We start from the raw sequence: 15,773 nt of genomic DNA on the forward strand, positions 1-15,773 counted from the left end.
AGCCTACTTTTTACTTTCAAGTTTCAACCAAACATAGCCTAAGGGTCTGCTACATGTTACACAAAATTATAGTTTTGTAAGACACGAAAATATGATTCGGCCGTAAATAGACCCAAGCCCAATTCCTAACGAGTGGCGGAACTCAGTGTCTCTCTCTCTTTCTCTGAGCACTGTCTGTCTGACTAACTGTTACAGTTCCATTGATTCTCCCTCCACTCCATTCTACAGTCTACACCATACCAATCATTTCCGTACACACCCCTCTCTCTCTCTCTCTCTCTCTGAAAGATCTCTGAGAAACATGGGAACGGAGGATGAAGCAGCGCCGCCATCGTCGTCTCTGGTGAAGAAGAAGAAACAGGGTTTGGGGTGGATAGAATGGATCAGAGGCTGGATGGTGGTGGTTCAGGAGATGCTATTTCAGCGGATCATGGCTTCCCACTTGCACAACCCTATGCCACTTCCTCCCATCAACGACCTCACCTGCATTGTCACCGGATCCACCAGCGGCATTGGCCGTGAAATCGCAAGGTTGCCCTTCCTCCTCTCTTTTAAAACTCTCCAATTTTGTTGTGTCATTATGACTAAAGTTGTAATTTTCGGAAATGGATGTGTTGTTTTTGAGCAAGAATTATTGGCAGTTTTGGAAGCAAAAAATATGAACAAGTACTAGTGGTTGTCATTATTCATTTCATTGAATGAAGTACTGTGTTGGTAGCCATTAATTGATATGAAGTAGTTCAATAGAATTTAAATATATGTAGTAGCTATATGACCCACTTGCCAAGTAATTATCAAACATATTACATTTTTTTTTTTGGTTGTGTTTTTTGTTTCTCTTGACTTTTCTGCTTTACATTACATTAACGATTACACACATTAACTATGTGCGTGTTTCCCTCCTTCCTACTTGGTTAACCTGCAATGGTTGTATTTAAGATTTCACATAGCATGGTAAAATAGAAAAGGTAAAATCGTGGAACTAAGAGTGGAGTTGGTGTTGCTGTTGAAAAAATGTGGAGAAAGGAACAATTTTGAGAATTGGCATAGATCTATGATATTTAAACGTAGAAAAAATGGGAGACCCTTAACACCTACTTTCTACTTTTTCTATTTCTATCAGTCATTTAACATTTTTTGGTTTCTTTTATAATTTTTTTTTAAGCTCTGAAAGGCGGCATGCCAACTTTTTTTTTCTTTAGAAAAAATGTTTTGTGTTTATTCTTGCTCATCATGCAGGCAATTGGCACAAGCAGGGGCTCATGTTGTTATGGCTGTTAGGAACACAAAGGCAGCTCAAGAGTTGATACAGCAGTGGCAGATTGACTCTGAAGGGTTTTGTATTGCTCTCAATGTTGAGGTAATTCAATATGTGTATTTTTCATTGTGGTGTGTGGAAAGTCAAACTCACAATCTGGGATATTGAGCATGCTTTGATTTTTTTTACATGAATATATGATCTGTGGAATTATTTCTTGTTGGTCACTGTGTTTCGAACTTTGATATAGGGAATTCTGATTCCAGCAAAGCTATTTAAGAAATGTTCAAGAGTGGGATTATGTTTGAAAATCTGCTTGAATGTAAGAAACAAAGTAACACATTTACTTCTGATCATTGACATTTGGTTTTGGCTTAACTAGGTGATGCAACTTGATCTTCTCTCATTGGATTCTGTTGCAAGGTTTGCTGAAGCTTGGAATGCTCGCTCAGTTCCCGTGAATGCTCTAATTAACAATGCTGGAATCTTCTCCATTGGAGGTTGGTATTTCTGTTGTAATAATATGCTGAATTTTGGCATTTATTATCTTTTGCCCATCCTTCATAAACAGAGACAGAACTTGGTGCTAGGTTCTCTACTTTGTGATTTGTGAATTGTAAACGTGACTGTAATTTGGTGTCACATGTTATAAGTATATTTAGTTTTGAGGCTGAAATAAGGTTTTGGTCCTTATAAATGTGTAAAGTTTGGTTTCGTCTCTATACATTCAGTCCAACATTTCAAAAACATTTGTTTTCAGTTGCTATAAATATTTCACTTTGATAAAGGTGCCAACGTAGTATAAAATATTTGGTTTTGGTTCCCTGGAAAATTGCGATAAATTGATTTTAGGAAGTCCAAACTATTATTTGTTAAACTAAATTATTACAATTGTTTAGGGAAGTAAAAGAAATATATTCTCTGGTGCAACCAGAAGCCAACAAAACAATGGTAGGGACTTAAGATATTTAGAAACTTTGGTCATGAACTCAAAAAAAAAGTTTATAGGTCCTAAGGCAAAAATTTGGAATATTTTTAAGAACCAAAATCTTATCTAAGCAGGCTTTTTATCATCTTTGCTGTGACAAACTTACCAAGCTTAAGGTATTGATAAATGCCTTCAATGATTCTACAACAATAATAGAGGTTTCAGAGATTCTAATTAAAGAAAAAATACCTAACAAGCTGTTTTTATCCTTATTCAGAGCCACAAAAGTTTTCGAAAGATGGTTACGAAGAACACTTGCAAGTGAATCATCTTGCTCCTGCTTTGCTCTCAGTACTTCTTTTGCCATCACTTATGCGGGGTTCTCCTAGTAGGATTGTGAATGTGAATTCTGTTGTAAGTCTCTTGCCATCTGAATGCAAATATGTATATAGGATGCAACTTGACAGTTGAGATAGCAAAGTTTTCTTCCCATCTATTTTTAATGACAATGTGTTTATTTTTCTACTGTTTACATTGAGGAACAAAAAAGAAAAAACTTTTCCTAAATTCTATTTGATAGATTAAGCTTTCGTTTTGTGCTTGGATCTTGTCAGAGTTTAGTCAATAGTGAATTTTGTTATTCCTAGGATGTTGACAATTTTATTTTTTGACAGACTATTGTCTTCTCTTTAAACATCCCTTCTACTCATAAATCTTAGACAGATTTGTCTTTCCATTCCTTTCCTTATTTTCTGTAGATGCATTACGTTGGCTTTGTTGACCCCGAAGACATGAATGTTACGTCTGGTAAAAGGAAATATTCTAGTTTTATTGGGTACACAAGCAGCAAACTTGCAGAGGTAGACCTCCCTTCCCTTTTGAAGTTTTGAAAAACTAGATCTACATCTGTATGCCCTTAATCTAGGTGAGCATGCTTCTGTGTGCTGCATCTGTATTCAAATTGGTTCATTGGTTGTTTCAGTATTAATGAGTATTAAGGAAAGAGACCTTTGGATACATTTATTTGTGCACTGCCCTGTACTTTTTTAATGTGATTCTCAAATGGTTTTCTTTCATGCACAAAACGGTTTTAGCATTTTGGTTTATTAGGTAACTTTTGTATAATTGCATCTCATCCATGTTTGGTTTCAATAGTGAACCCTTGAATACTAGAGTCACCATTACAGTGTAATCATCGATTGTACTTAATTATACTTTTCCCTTTTCCCTTTTTTACTGTTTTCTAAAAGATAATGAGTAAAAGTTGAAAAAGGAGTTCTTGACTCTATTGCAGGTAATGTTTAGTAGTGTTCTTCATAAACGAATCCCTGCTGAAGCTGGCATCGGTGTAGTGTGTGTATCACCTGGAATTGTCCAGACCAATGTTGTAAGTCTTCTGAAGAATTTATATCTGTTTCAGAGTAGGATACATATACGACTTTACTGCTTAACTATTCTTATCTATGTATTTATATTCTGATGAATAATTCTCTATTCGGGTGAAATTTACTTCTGGTAAAGAAAACTCTTTAGTTGTTATTTTTGCAAATAGAGTTATCTCCTGTGATAGATGGGGCAAGTTTGGTACACACTAAACTTCATGGCTGATATTATGGAGTAATTGTGATTTCTTGTTAAAATAGCCGGCTTTAGATCTCGAGACCTATTAATTTTCCTTTTGCTATGGTGGGGGTATCTGTAGTCATTGTCTCTTTTGTTAAATTGCGTTATTCCAACTTTGTGTGATGCATGCAGGCAAGGGATCTTCCAAAAATTGTTCAAGCTGCTTACCGTTTGATACCTTACTTTATCTTTAATGCTCAAGAAGGTGAGTTCATCCATGTATTCATGCAAGAAGTAATCAACAGTATTGAGTTTTTCAGACACTATTGCCGCCACTGCCCATATGTTTCAGATTTGAGATGAGATGTGGCTGCATTAAAAGGAGCTTCCATTCTGTTTCGTTACCTATTTAGACTAACATTCTTTGACCTTAAAATTAAAATACATCCATCTTTGTCTTGTATTACTGAAATGTGATCCACTATTTACAATCAAACTAGCCAAGCAGTTGATGGAATATTTTCGTAGAACCAATTATTTGTTGCAAATGCAGGTTCCCGGAGTGCGCTTTTTGCTGCCACAGATCCTTCAGTTTCAGAGTATTGTGAAATGCTGAGATCAGATGAGTGGCCCGTTTGTGCTTTTATTTCTCAAGATTGCCGTCCGGCAAATCCATCAGAAGAGTCGCACGAAGTTCAAACGCAATACGAAGTATGGGAGAAGACCTTGGAGATGATTGGCCTTCCTTCAGATGCCGTCGAGAGGCTTATAGAGGGACAGGAAGTCAAATGCCGTTATGGACAACTGCAGTAGTGACCTAAAGTGTATTCCACGCGCCGCAGCCAAATGTCATGTGAGGGCAGCAGTTTATTATTTATAGCAAGTGATGAGCATTACTAATAAACAGGTGTTTATATGTTTTAGCTTATTACCTAACATATTGATGGTCATGTTCAGGAGTAAGAACAAATTAAATTAGCACTATAGAAGCTTAGTGATTTCATAAATCATTGCATTTAAGTTCTTGTTGAATTTAGTTGAATACAAAACTAATTTTCTCTACTTGGCACCTTCTACTTCTAGGAGGATTTTAGATCGACTTGAATTTGTTGCTGATCAAATTGTGTCCAAAAATAAATAAATAAATACCCAAACTGATATCTAAGGAATTTTTAGTCGGATATTTTAGTTCCCAACAAATTTTTATTTTTTAAAAGTCTTAAAGAATTATTTCTGTCAGACAGATTAGTTTTTGAATCGTTTTGAAGGATTAATTTGTTTTAGAGTGTATTTTTTAAGAACCTAATTGTTTTATAATAAAATTTGTTAGGGGCTTTTTTTATTCATTATGTATGTTGAAAAAATATTCAAAGTGATTGAGTGACTAATTTGTCCCATTATGTATATTGAAAATAAAAATTTGTTGAAGACTAAAATATCTAATTTAAAATTTTTTGAAGACTAAATTAAGTGTTTATTTAAAAAAAAAGCACCATATCATGTGCGGCTTTTCTTTTAATTTAAATTAAAAATTACTTTATTTATCAAATATAAATTAGAAAAGCACCATATCGTTTTTATAGTGCTAATTATTAATAATATGGCGCTCTCCGTATAAAATGTATCATGTACTTGAGAGTTAACCAAATTCTGCATTTCTTAGGTATTAAACTCTGCTCTTATCTATAACACATCACTAACAGAATTCTTTTCCATTAGACAATTTCCGGAATCAAACGAGTCTTTGCAAATCGTGCTCTTATTTTATTTATTTGCAATTTTTATACCCTGAATTTATGTGTTTAATAAATAAGCGAGACATTCCTCCGATACTACTTTATCTAACATTCAAATGGCAGAAGAATAAGGCTCCCACATATATGTTAGTATTAGTATTTTTTATTCGTAATAATTTAAAAAAAATGATTTAATTTTAATTATAATGAGAGAGTAACATGTGCCATATTTTGGTTGTAAAATTAGTAAGAAAAAAAAGAAAATTCTTTAATTTTGGAGGAAAAAATTTGATTTCAATCGCAATGAAAAAGTGACATGTGGCACATTTTGACTCTAAAAGTAAAGATACTAGTGTTAAACCCGTGCGATGCACGAATTTACATTTTAGTTTAACATAGTAAATAAAAAATAATATTTTATAATCATAAATTTCTCAAGTTTAATATAACACTATCACTGTCATTATATAATAAACGTATTTAATATGTTATTTTATCTTTTTTCAAAGTAAAATGCAAATGAAACAGTTTAAAGTCTATGATATTCTTGAGCTATAAGAAAAGAGACCTGAAAAAATAAGAATATATATATATATATATATATATATATATATATATATATATATATATATATATTTTACACTAAACTTTATATTATAAGGCTAATGAAAATTTATCGACAACCAAATATTTTACTAACCTCATTAGAAAAATAATTGGCATATGATATTGTGCTCCATGTTACACATTTTATTTCAAGTCTGAAAGTATAGTTAATAAATTAGTTATATCTACGACAAATATTTATACAAAGGTATAAATCATAATATGTTACTAAAATGAAAATTTTTTTATTTAAATATTATTAAAAACTTCGTTGAACACGACATTTGTTGTTGATGAGTTTGGATTGCTGTCTTTATTTAGAAGTAGAATGTTCAGACTATTGCGACTCTTAACTCTTGATAAAGTAACGTAAAGTTGTCCATTGGTGAACACTGATTTTAGTAAGTAAAGTCCTATATGCGATAATAATTTACCACATAGTGAAATACCTTAGTTTTTAATGTTTTTCTCTTCATATATAGTATCCCGTTAGCCAATAATGTCTAAGTTGCATTCCAAATACGATTTAGTTTGTTAACATTATTAGATATCAATAGCATCACAAATAGTTTTCTCAATTGATGACCAGACCTCATTAATAGTTGCAATGAATTTTCTAACGTCAATCAATAGTCCCATAAAATAGAAAACATCTTAGAAGCTAGGATATGTAATCCCATTAACTGTTCTAATAGACTCATATGTTGTGCAACTTTTTTGAATAATTACAAAATTCTCATATAATAGACAACACATGTATCCGGTAGAATATAGTTTAATATCCTGATAAAATATTCTCTATTTCGTGGATACTATTCCCTTTCTTCTATATTATAAACAAATTGATTTGAAAACTCAGCATACGTTAAAGTTTGACTTGCTTTAAATTCTTTGTTGGCATCTCTATTCATGCTAAGAACATCGTACCTTTCCCTTTTTCTTAATCCATGATTTTCTCAAGATTGTCATCGTTTTTAAAGATTCTATTTTATTTTTCGGATAAATAAAAGGTAAAGAATTTGTTTGCCAAAGTTCTCCACACAATCTCCCGTGTAGACAAATACCCACAATCATAAATTCAAATAAATAAACTTACACTGAAGTTAATATTAAAATTCATAGATTTCGTTTTACTCATTTATTATGTGTAAGTATTTATATTTAATAATTGATTATCTATTATTTAATTTTCAAAAACTCTTGTTGTTATAATATCTAATAACATCTAGAATAGATTAAAATAAAAAAAAATTATTATCAATAAATTTGTTAAGTAAAAAATATAATCAAAATTATCAATAAAATAAATAATTTTATCTATGAATTATACTTTTTTTAAAACAATAAACTTACCAACTAAATACGTGTAATCGAACATAGGAATATTGAGAGTGTCAAAACTCACAAAATTAAATCCATCTCGTGGAATATTTGACAATTCTAGAAGTATGTGCACATCGATATGTTGGTTTAAATTAACCACATACTCCCATGATGTATAGTCATGAAGTTACCCACATTGAGTTCAAAGATAAAGATTTTCATATGAGCGTCACATCAGCATATGAGATTTTCATTTGTATTACTATAAAGATAAAGATTCTCTATATTTGATTGGCTATAATTTAAATTTGAATTAAATTTGCAGATAAAATAAATATATAAATATATTTAAAATATAAATCCTAAGAACATAAATATTCAAAGTTTTAAACATAGTGTTCAATTGAAAAAGAATCAACAGATTTTAAAAAAGGTATTTTCTTAACTATAATTGAGGCATATTAAATTTGGTAGAGATCTTATGCGACAAAAATTGTTACTTAATTTATAAATAAAATTTATCTTAGCAAAATTTAAATAATTAAATAATAACTTTATCTTAGATAACACACATAGTATTAAACTAAAGAATAAAAAAAATATACCCACCTATTTTTAAATTGGATGACATTTGTTTCTTTAAAATTGAAGAACATCTTTGTGAAATACATGAAATTCTGTAAAACATTTTTTCTAAAAAATTTAATTTAATACAAAATGAGTAAAAACTCACATAGAAAAATGAGTAAAAGTTCACATACAAAAATATATTGTTAAAAAATTATGGATAAATATTATCGTTATATAATTTCACTCTAACAAATTGTAAGACAACAAATTTAAAATCAAAGAACAATTAAATGGGATAAACAAACAAATTTAAAATATAAATAATATAAATTTAAAATAAAATAAAAATTATTAGTAGAAAACTCACGTCTTCATCGAGCCAAACCATCTCAATTGAGTATGGCAATGGAGAATTTTCGTAACTTAGTAGTATCCATAATCGTATCACTCCTATACGTACACATAAATTGTCGATTATAGGATTGATTTCTACAATTTTATGAAGACCGGCCATTAGAATAAGTAGAGAAATTTTAGAGTTTGGATATATGTAAAAAAAGGTTTGATGTACTTTGAATTGTGGTGCTATACATATCTTCATAACTTATACTTTTACAGTTGACTCATAGCTAAAATTTTTTAAATTTGATTGATTTTAATTTAAATTTGAATTAAATTTGCAGATAAAGTAAATAAATATATTAACAATTTTTAAAATTCTAAATTATCGTAAATATATTTAAATTTACGTATGTAGCTGCAATTTTTTAAAAAAAATCTTCAAAAATTTAAAAAATAGTACTAAAAAGAATCAACAAATTTTAAAAAAATAGTGTTAAAATTTAAAAAATAACAACCTAAGTATAACAATCCAAACAAATAATTTAAAATTTAAAAATAACAACCTAAGCAAATAATAATTTATAATTTATAAATATAAATCTAAAAATTTCTAGTGACGACACATAAGCAAATAAACTCCCAAACTTAACGTATGAGCACCACGTCAGCATATAAGCTCTCCATTTATATTATTATAAAGATATAATAAAATATATAATAAATATAATAATAACAGCAAAAAACAACTAATAATGCAAATTAAAGGATGTGATGTTAATAACATATGGCTAGGTTGTTCACTCTTTAATCTCGTTTGCTAACACAATGTCATGGGTGTGGATGCGATGCTTATTGTGGTTTCAGAATTTTTTTTTGGTAAAGATTATTGTTTCAAATTTAAAGGGGGGAAGTGATAAATGTTCGATAACAAATTTAGATATCAATTTGGTTTGTGTTGAGCCATTTTTTTTTTTAGTACCTGAATTAGTTTTTAAAATTTTTAAATCACACTTTAATCTCTTAAGTTTTATAATATACAAATGAGATTCCAAAATTTTTTTTATGCAATGCAGTTTCTCTCTGTTAGTCATTAATAATAACTGATGACGTAAAATATTAACTCAGCACATATGTCTATATTGTCTAACGAAAATAAATCTTAAAAATTATTTTATGTATTTTAAAATTTAAAAGATTAAAGTGTCCAATTTTAAAAATATCAAAAACTCATTTGGAAAGCTTTTTATTTTTAATATTGGGCCTAATTTGGTGTAATTTACCGAAATGCCCAAAAAACTGTATTTGACGCCGTTGTGGGGATCATTGACTGCTACAGAAAACATCACCGCCGTTTTTTCATTCACGTCACTTTCTTCTTCAACAAAGCGTCGGCTACGTTTTGTGTGCATGATTAACACGTGAATGAAAGGCTTTTTCTCGTTTCAGCATGAAGATTTTTCGCCTTAGTAATCTCTTCTCTTTTTCATTTCTTAAAACGGCTCTTTTTCATCGTTATCATTCTTACCCCATCAAAAACAAAAAAACCCACAAAACAAAATGGCAACACCCTTATTTACCAGTCACCACAACTAAACTAAAACCATTCAGGTAAATACTTGTATGTTTTAGTGATGGCTTTTTTTTTTCTTTTTTGAACTGAAAGTGTGAACCGTTTTGTAATTATTTTAGGTTATTTTATTATTAATTAATAGTAAGTTAATTAATTATTAGTAGTAGTACCCGCGTTAGTATAGGTGTTAGTTAATGTTAGGGTTAGTTTTAGTAAATTAATTATTGTTAGTGACTTAGTGTTACCGTTAGCGTTAGGTTAGTGTTATTTAAAATAACTGTTTTGAAAAATAAAATTATTTATGTATTAATAATTGATTATGATTAATGTATGTTTGGTTTTTTTTTTTAGGAAATTTTTTTACTTTATAATTGATTTATAATTTTATTAATTTAAAAAACAGAATTAAAAAAGAATTAGTTAATAATTTTCAAAATTTTTTTTAATTTACGCAAAACATTAGTTTCAATAATTATTAATTTATATTTTAGTTTTGCTTGAAATATTTTAATTAAATCTGAATTATTATAAAAAGTATTTAAAATAGAATTATTTAATAATTATTTTAATTTTTTATTTTATAGAAAACATTAGTTTCAATTATTATTAATTCATATTTTTAGTGATGTTAGTTTTAGTTGAAATATCTTATAGTTAAATCTGAACTATTATTAGAAAATAGAATTAATTATAGTTACGTTACTTTTATTACTATTAATTTTTAGGATATATTAATTTTGGTTTAATTTTGGAATGTTTTTTAATAAAAAAATAGAATTATTAAAGATATATTAATAATAAATTTTTATTCATTTCGAATATTTTTTAGAAAAATATTTTAATTATTCAAATATGTTCTTTCTAATGCAGAGTTTAAAAAGTGAAAGATGAAAAAATGAGACATAATACGTGCTGAAAACCATATTATAAAATATATTCGATGTCTTATATATGTAAGTAATTTTTGTGTTTACTGTAGTAATTAATAATTAGTAATTTGTTTAATAATCATCAATTATTAGAATATGTAGTGATTTAGTAAGTGTTGAATATAATAGCAGTCATGAACTTGATATAGTGATTTACTATTAATGATTAATTTTTGTTTTCAAGGATTCAAGAAATTTGCACATGAGACACTTATACCAAATACTCATATGATAATAGAGTGGAAGAACAACTGAGAGCGAACGGGTTCTATTATGTTTTTCAAATTGGAAGGATCGTCTCTCATTGGCCGACTGTAGACGCACTTGTTGAAAGGTGGCGTCCGGAAACGCACATGTTTCATCTTTCATATGGTGAGTGCACGATCACTTTGGAGGACATCGCAATGATTCTTGGATTCCGAACTAACGGTTTTTCGGTGACTGGATCAACCGATCATAGTACAAGTGGGTTAGAAAACGAATGCTTGGCCTAATTTAGTGTTGCTCCTGGGTCGAACGACCATAGGAGAAGCGGAATCAAGTTGGCATGGTTCTACACCCTAAAGCAGTGCCAACGTTTGATTGATCAAGTAAGTAAGAAAATTTATGTGAAATGTCACATAATGTGTCTATTTAGTACGATGTTATTTAGTGACAAGTTTGGAATCTCTGTGCACTGGAAGTATTTGTCGTTGCTTCGTGACTTTTCTCAAATTCATAAGTTTAGTTGGCGTTCTGCTTGCCTTGCGCACATGTATCGATCATTATGTCGGGCATCGAGATATGATTGCAAGGATATGGATGGTCCTCTGGCATTGCTCCTTTTGTGGGCCTAGTTACGAATGCCGATAATAGGGCCTCTGCCAGTGGATACCAGCTTTCCACTCGCTCGCAGATGATATTTAACTAAATTGTCAATTTTGTTATTTTTCTGTATTAATTATTTTCTAATATGAACATGATATGGCAGGTGAAATGATTATCAACCCACCACTGAGCACTATAAAAAAGCCAATGTTGGTAATGCGTATTGAATTCACGCATTGTTCTAGAATAGCCAATGTTGACAATTAGCTTCTGCTGGAGTGGTGCCTTGAAACTCCTAAAAAATTTGGATGCTATGTGTCGGATGCAAAACATGTGAATAGCTCTCGGATATTCCCATGCTCCATTACTACGACCCACAGCTGAAATGATTGACTCGTGTCGATCAGAGATAAGGACAACGTCATCCCGATTAACTACATGTGTTCGGAAATGGTTAAGAAAAAAGTGCCAGACATCGGCAATCTCACCTTCGATTATGGCAAATGCAAGAGGCACAATATTTCCATTGCCATCTTGTGATACTGCAACTAAAAGAGCTCTTTTATACTTTCTATATAAATGTGTGCCGTCAATCTGAACCGCTGGCTTGCAACATCTGAATGCTTTAATGCATGGGTAGAAAGCCCAAAAGACTCGTGTCAGAATCCGGAGATCCTCAACTAACTCATCCCCTCGATAGTCATATGCAGTTTCGTACTCAACAGCTGCTGATGGTTCTTTTGCAACCATTGCTTCAAACCATGTGGCAAAGTTTTATATGAAGATTCCCACCCACCAAATATTTTCTCCACTGCCTTTTGCTTGGCCAACTGATGAGCGGATAATTTATACGCTTTTTGGCATTGTTTTTAGGTAGTTTTTAGCATGTTCAAGCTACTTTTAGGGATGTTTTCATTACTTTTTATGTTAAATTTATATTTCTGGACTTCACTATGAGTTTGTGTGTTTTTCTGTGATTTCAGGTAATTTCTGGCTGAAATTGAGGGACTTGATCAAAACTCTGAAAATGAGGCTGACAAAGGACTGCTGATGCTGTTGGAATCTGACCTCCCTACACTCGAAATGGGTTTTCTGGAGATACAGAACTCCAAATGGCGCGCTCTCAATAGCGTTGGAAAGTAGACATCCAGAGCTTTCCAGCAATATATAATAGTCCATACTTTATTCGGAAATTGACGACGTAAACTGGCGCTCAACGCCAGTTTCATGCTGCTGTCTGGAGTAAAACGCCAGAAACACGTCACGAACCGGAGTTGAACGCCCAAAACACGTTGCAACTTGGCGTTCAACTCCAAAAGAAGCCTCAGCTCATGGATAGATCAATCTCAGCCCAAACACGCACCAAGTGGGCCCCGGAAGTGGATTTATGCATCAATTACTTACTCATGTAAACCCTAGTAACTAGTCTAGTATAAATAGGATAATTTACTATTATATTAGACATCTTTGGTCTCAGTTTTGTTTTATTCTTCATCTTAGAAGACTATTGATCACGTTTTGGGTGGCTGGCCATTCGGCCATGCCTGAACCTTTCACTTATGTATTTTCAACGGTGGAGTTTCTACACACCATAGATTAAGGGTGTGGAGCTCTGCTGTACCTCAAGTTTTAATGCAATTACTACTATTTTCTATTCAATTCTCTTTATTCCTATTCTAAAATATTCGTTGCACTTCAACTTGATGAATGTGATGATCCGTGACACTCATCATCATTCTCACCTATGAACGCGCGTGATTGACAACCACTTCCGTTCTACCTTAGGCCGGGCGCGTATCTCTTAGATTCCTTAAACAGAATCTTCGTGGTATAAGCTAGATTGATGGCGGCATTCATGAGAATCCAGAAAGTCTAAACCTTGTCTGTGGTATTCCGAGTAGGATTCTGGGATTGAATGACTGTGACGAGCTTCAAACTCCTGAAGGCTGGGCGTTAGTGACAGACGCAAAAGAATCAAGGGATTCTATTCTAACCTGATTGAGAACCGACAGATGATTAGCCGTGCTGTGACAGAGCATTTGGACCTTTTTCACTGAGAGGATGCGATGTAGCCATTGACAACGGTGATGCCCTACATACAGCTTGCCATGGAAAGGAGTAAGAAGGATTGAAGGGAGAAGTAGGAAAGTAGAAAAAGAAAGGGCACAGTATCTCCATACGCTTATCTGAAATTCCCACCATTAATTTACATAAGTATTTCTATCCTATGTTATTTATCTTTATTTCCTGCTTATTATTTATTATTATTCGAAAATCCATAATCAATTATAATCCGCCTGACTGAGATTTACAAGATGACCATAGCTTGCTTCATACCAACAATCTCTGTGGGATCGACCCTTACTCACGTAAGGCTTATTACTTGGACGACCCAGTACACTTGCTGGTTAGTTGAATGGAGTTGTGTCCACACATAGCAAAGAGCCATTAATGGAATACATTCTATACAAAAACAAAGAGTACAACATTGATGATCACAATTTCGTCCACCACCAACCATACTTTGTGATAACTTATCGTGTAGTTGAATTTCGATTGCACTTCAGCAATGACAAATTTCACCTTTATGGACGGGTCAGCTTCAACTAATGGCTTTATCACTTCTGCAATTATATCAGAGTCTAGTTTAGCATGATCCTAAGATATGGTACTTCTGGTGTATATGTGACTATTATTGTACCTCCTTATCACCCAACAATACTGTCTTTTCATAAGACCAACTCTGATAAGTCAATCATAACTTGTTCCGTACTGTACGCATTTAGCATAAAGTGTTGTTGGTTCTGATTCATATACCCTATAATTAACTCCTCTTCTAATGGTATACTGTTTAACTGATGCAATAATAGTCTCTCTAGAGTTAAACTCCATTCCAACAGCAAATTCACCGTCAGCTACAAAAGTTGGGGCTACACCAATAATAAAATAAAAATAAATCAAAATAATAGTCTATTATTAATAATAATAATGACAACAATAAATAGTAATAACAATTTAAAAAATAAAAAATACTAACCTAAAAGCAAAACAAATAATAATATTACTAATATTAAAAAAGTGAACAACAACAACAAAATTACCTATATTGACGTATTCAGGAAATTTCGGTGCATGTATGATATCAAGATTCAAAGCATGCATAAAAGATGGCTCTCCAGATGGATGTTGTCCGGTTAGTGCATTTGCAACATCTGCCACATCTCTTTCAATCATTATCTCATCTTCCTTTACATCTTTAGTTGGACCAACAACTTCATAATTACCTTCACACTCTTAATCGCTTTCAGTATTATAACCCACCTAGTCTATGTTTCTTTCTGGAAAGTCAACATCATCGATTTCTTTGAACTCAACATACAACTCGATAAGTGAGGCATGTGCTCTAGTTTGATGATAGGTAAAAAACTTTCTCTACATACTAGCTTCATCAGTCACATGCATTATTTGAAATTGGCCGAAACCACCAAATATTAGCACAGGCTGCCTATACAGAATATTTATGACTCTTTTTTGCACTTGATGATCTACAGTTTGAGAAAGTATACTCTTAAGTCCTTCATATGTTATTGAAAGAGGAACAACAATAACACATAGATTCTCACATAAAAAACTCACGCCTTCATGTGTATGAGATAAAATATGACCATTGTAGTATATTTTTAAACTAATATAACCCTCCATTTCATACACTCATCACATTCACTCACGAATTTTTTTCACTCTCTCAAATTGAGAATATTTTGTAGAACAAAGCTCTCATTACTTCACTTTTATTAACTTTACTCTCGTACTCCATTTCACGGTTTAACACAGTCCAGAACTTCTTTTATAATTACTTTTATATTTTTTTATTCTCCCCAACACAAAACGTCGCTGACATTTTCACAAAACATCATTAACATTTTTACTTATTTGCAATACATCAACAACGTTTTGATAAAAAAATAAGTTAAAAACATGTCTTCAAGCAAAATGTCACTGACGTTTTCCTTTGTGATAATTAAAAAATAAATAAATATACAATGAGTCGCTGACGTTTTCTCCATGCAAAATTTAAAAAAAACAACTTATGCAATCCATCGACGTCGTTTTACTTTGTTTATTAAAAAAATCACCCTCC

General features: G+C 31.6%; 1 protein-coding gene across 1 annotated transcript; it reads left to right on the plus strand.

Annotated features, from left to right (window-relative positions):
- Window positions 1-4,811, plus strand: LOC112715707 (dehydrogenase/reductase SDR family member FEY). Its single transcript, XM_025767520.3, has 8 exons — window positions 1-531; window positions 1,240-1,360; window positions 1,641-1,758; window positions 2,464-2,600; window positions 2,945-3,046; window positions 3,481-3,573; window positions 3,942-4,014; window positions 4,303-4,811. Exons 1-8 carry the CDS (start codon window positions 302-304, stop codon window positions 4,560-4,562), a joined length of 1,134 nt encoding a protein of 377 aa, XP_025623305.1. The 5' UTR covers window positions 1-301; the 3' UTR covers window positions 4,563-4,811.
- Window positions 4,812-15,773: the final 10,962 nt, after the last annotated feature.

This window comes from Arachis hypogaea, chromosome 10 (assembly GCF_003086295.3).
Source record: "Arachis hypogaea cultivar Tifrunner chromosome 10, arahy.Tifrunner.gnm2.J5K5, whole genome shotgun sequence".
NCBI classification, from domain to species: domain Eukaryota; kingdom Viridiplantae; phylum Streptophyta; class Magnoliopsida; order Fabales; family Fabaceae; genus Arachis; species Arachis hypogaea.

Bases quoted from the DNA above. Each gene is read 5' to 3' on its own strand.
- LOC112715707 (XM_025767520.3), top strand. From the start codon at position 302: ATGGGAACGGAGGATGAAGCAGCGCCGCCATCGTCGTCTCTGGTGAAG. The intron at 1,759-2,463 runs GTTGGTATTTCT...ATCCTTATTCAG, and splicing joins TGGAATCTTCTCCATTGGAG to AGCCACAAAAGTTTTCGAAA. The intron at 3,574-3,941 runs GTAAGTCTTCTG...TGATGCATGCAG, and splicing joins GAATTGTCCAGACCAATGTT to GCAAGGGATCTTCCAAAAAT.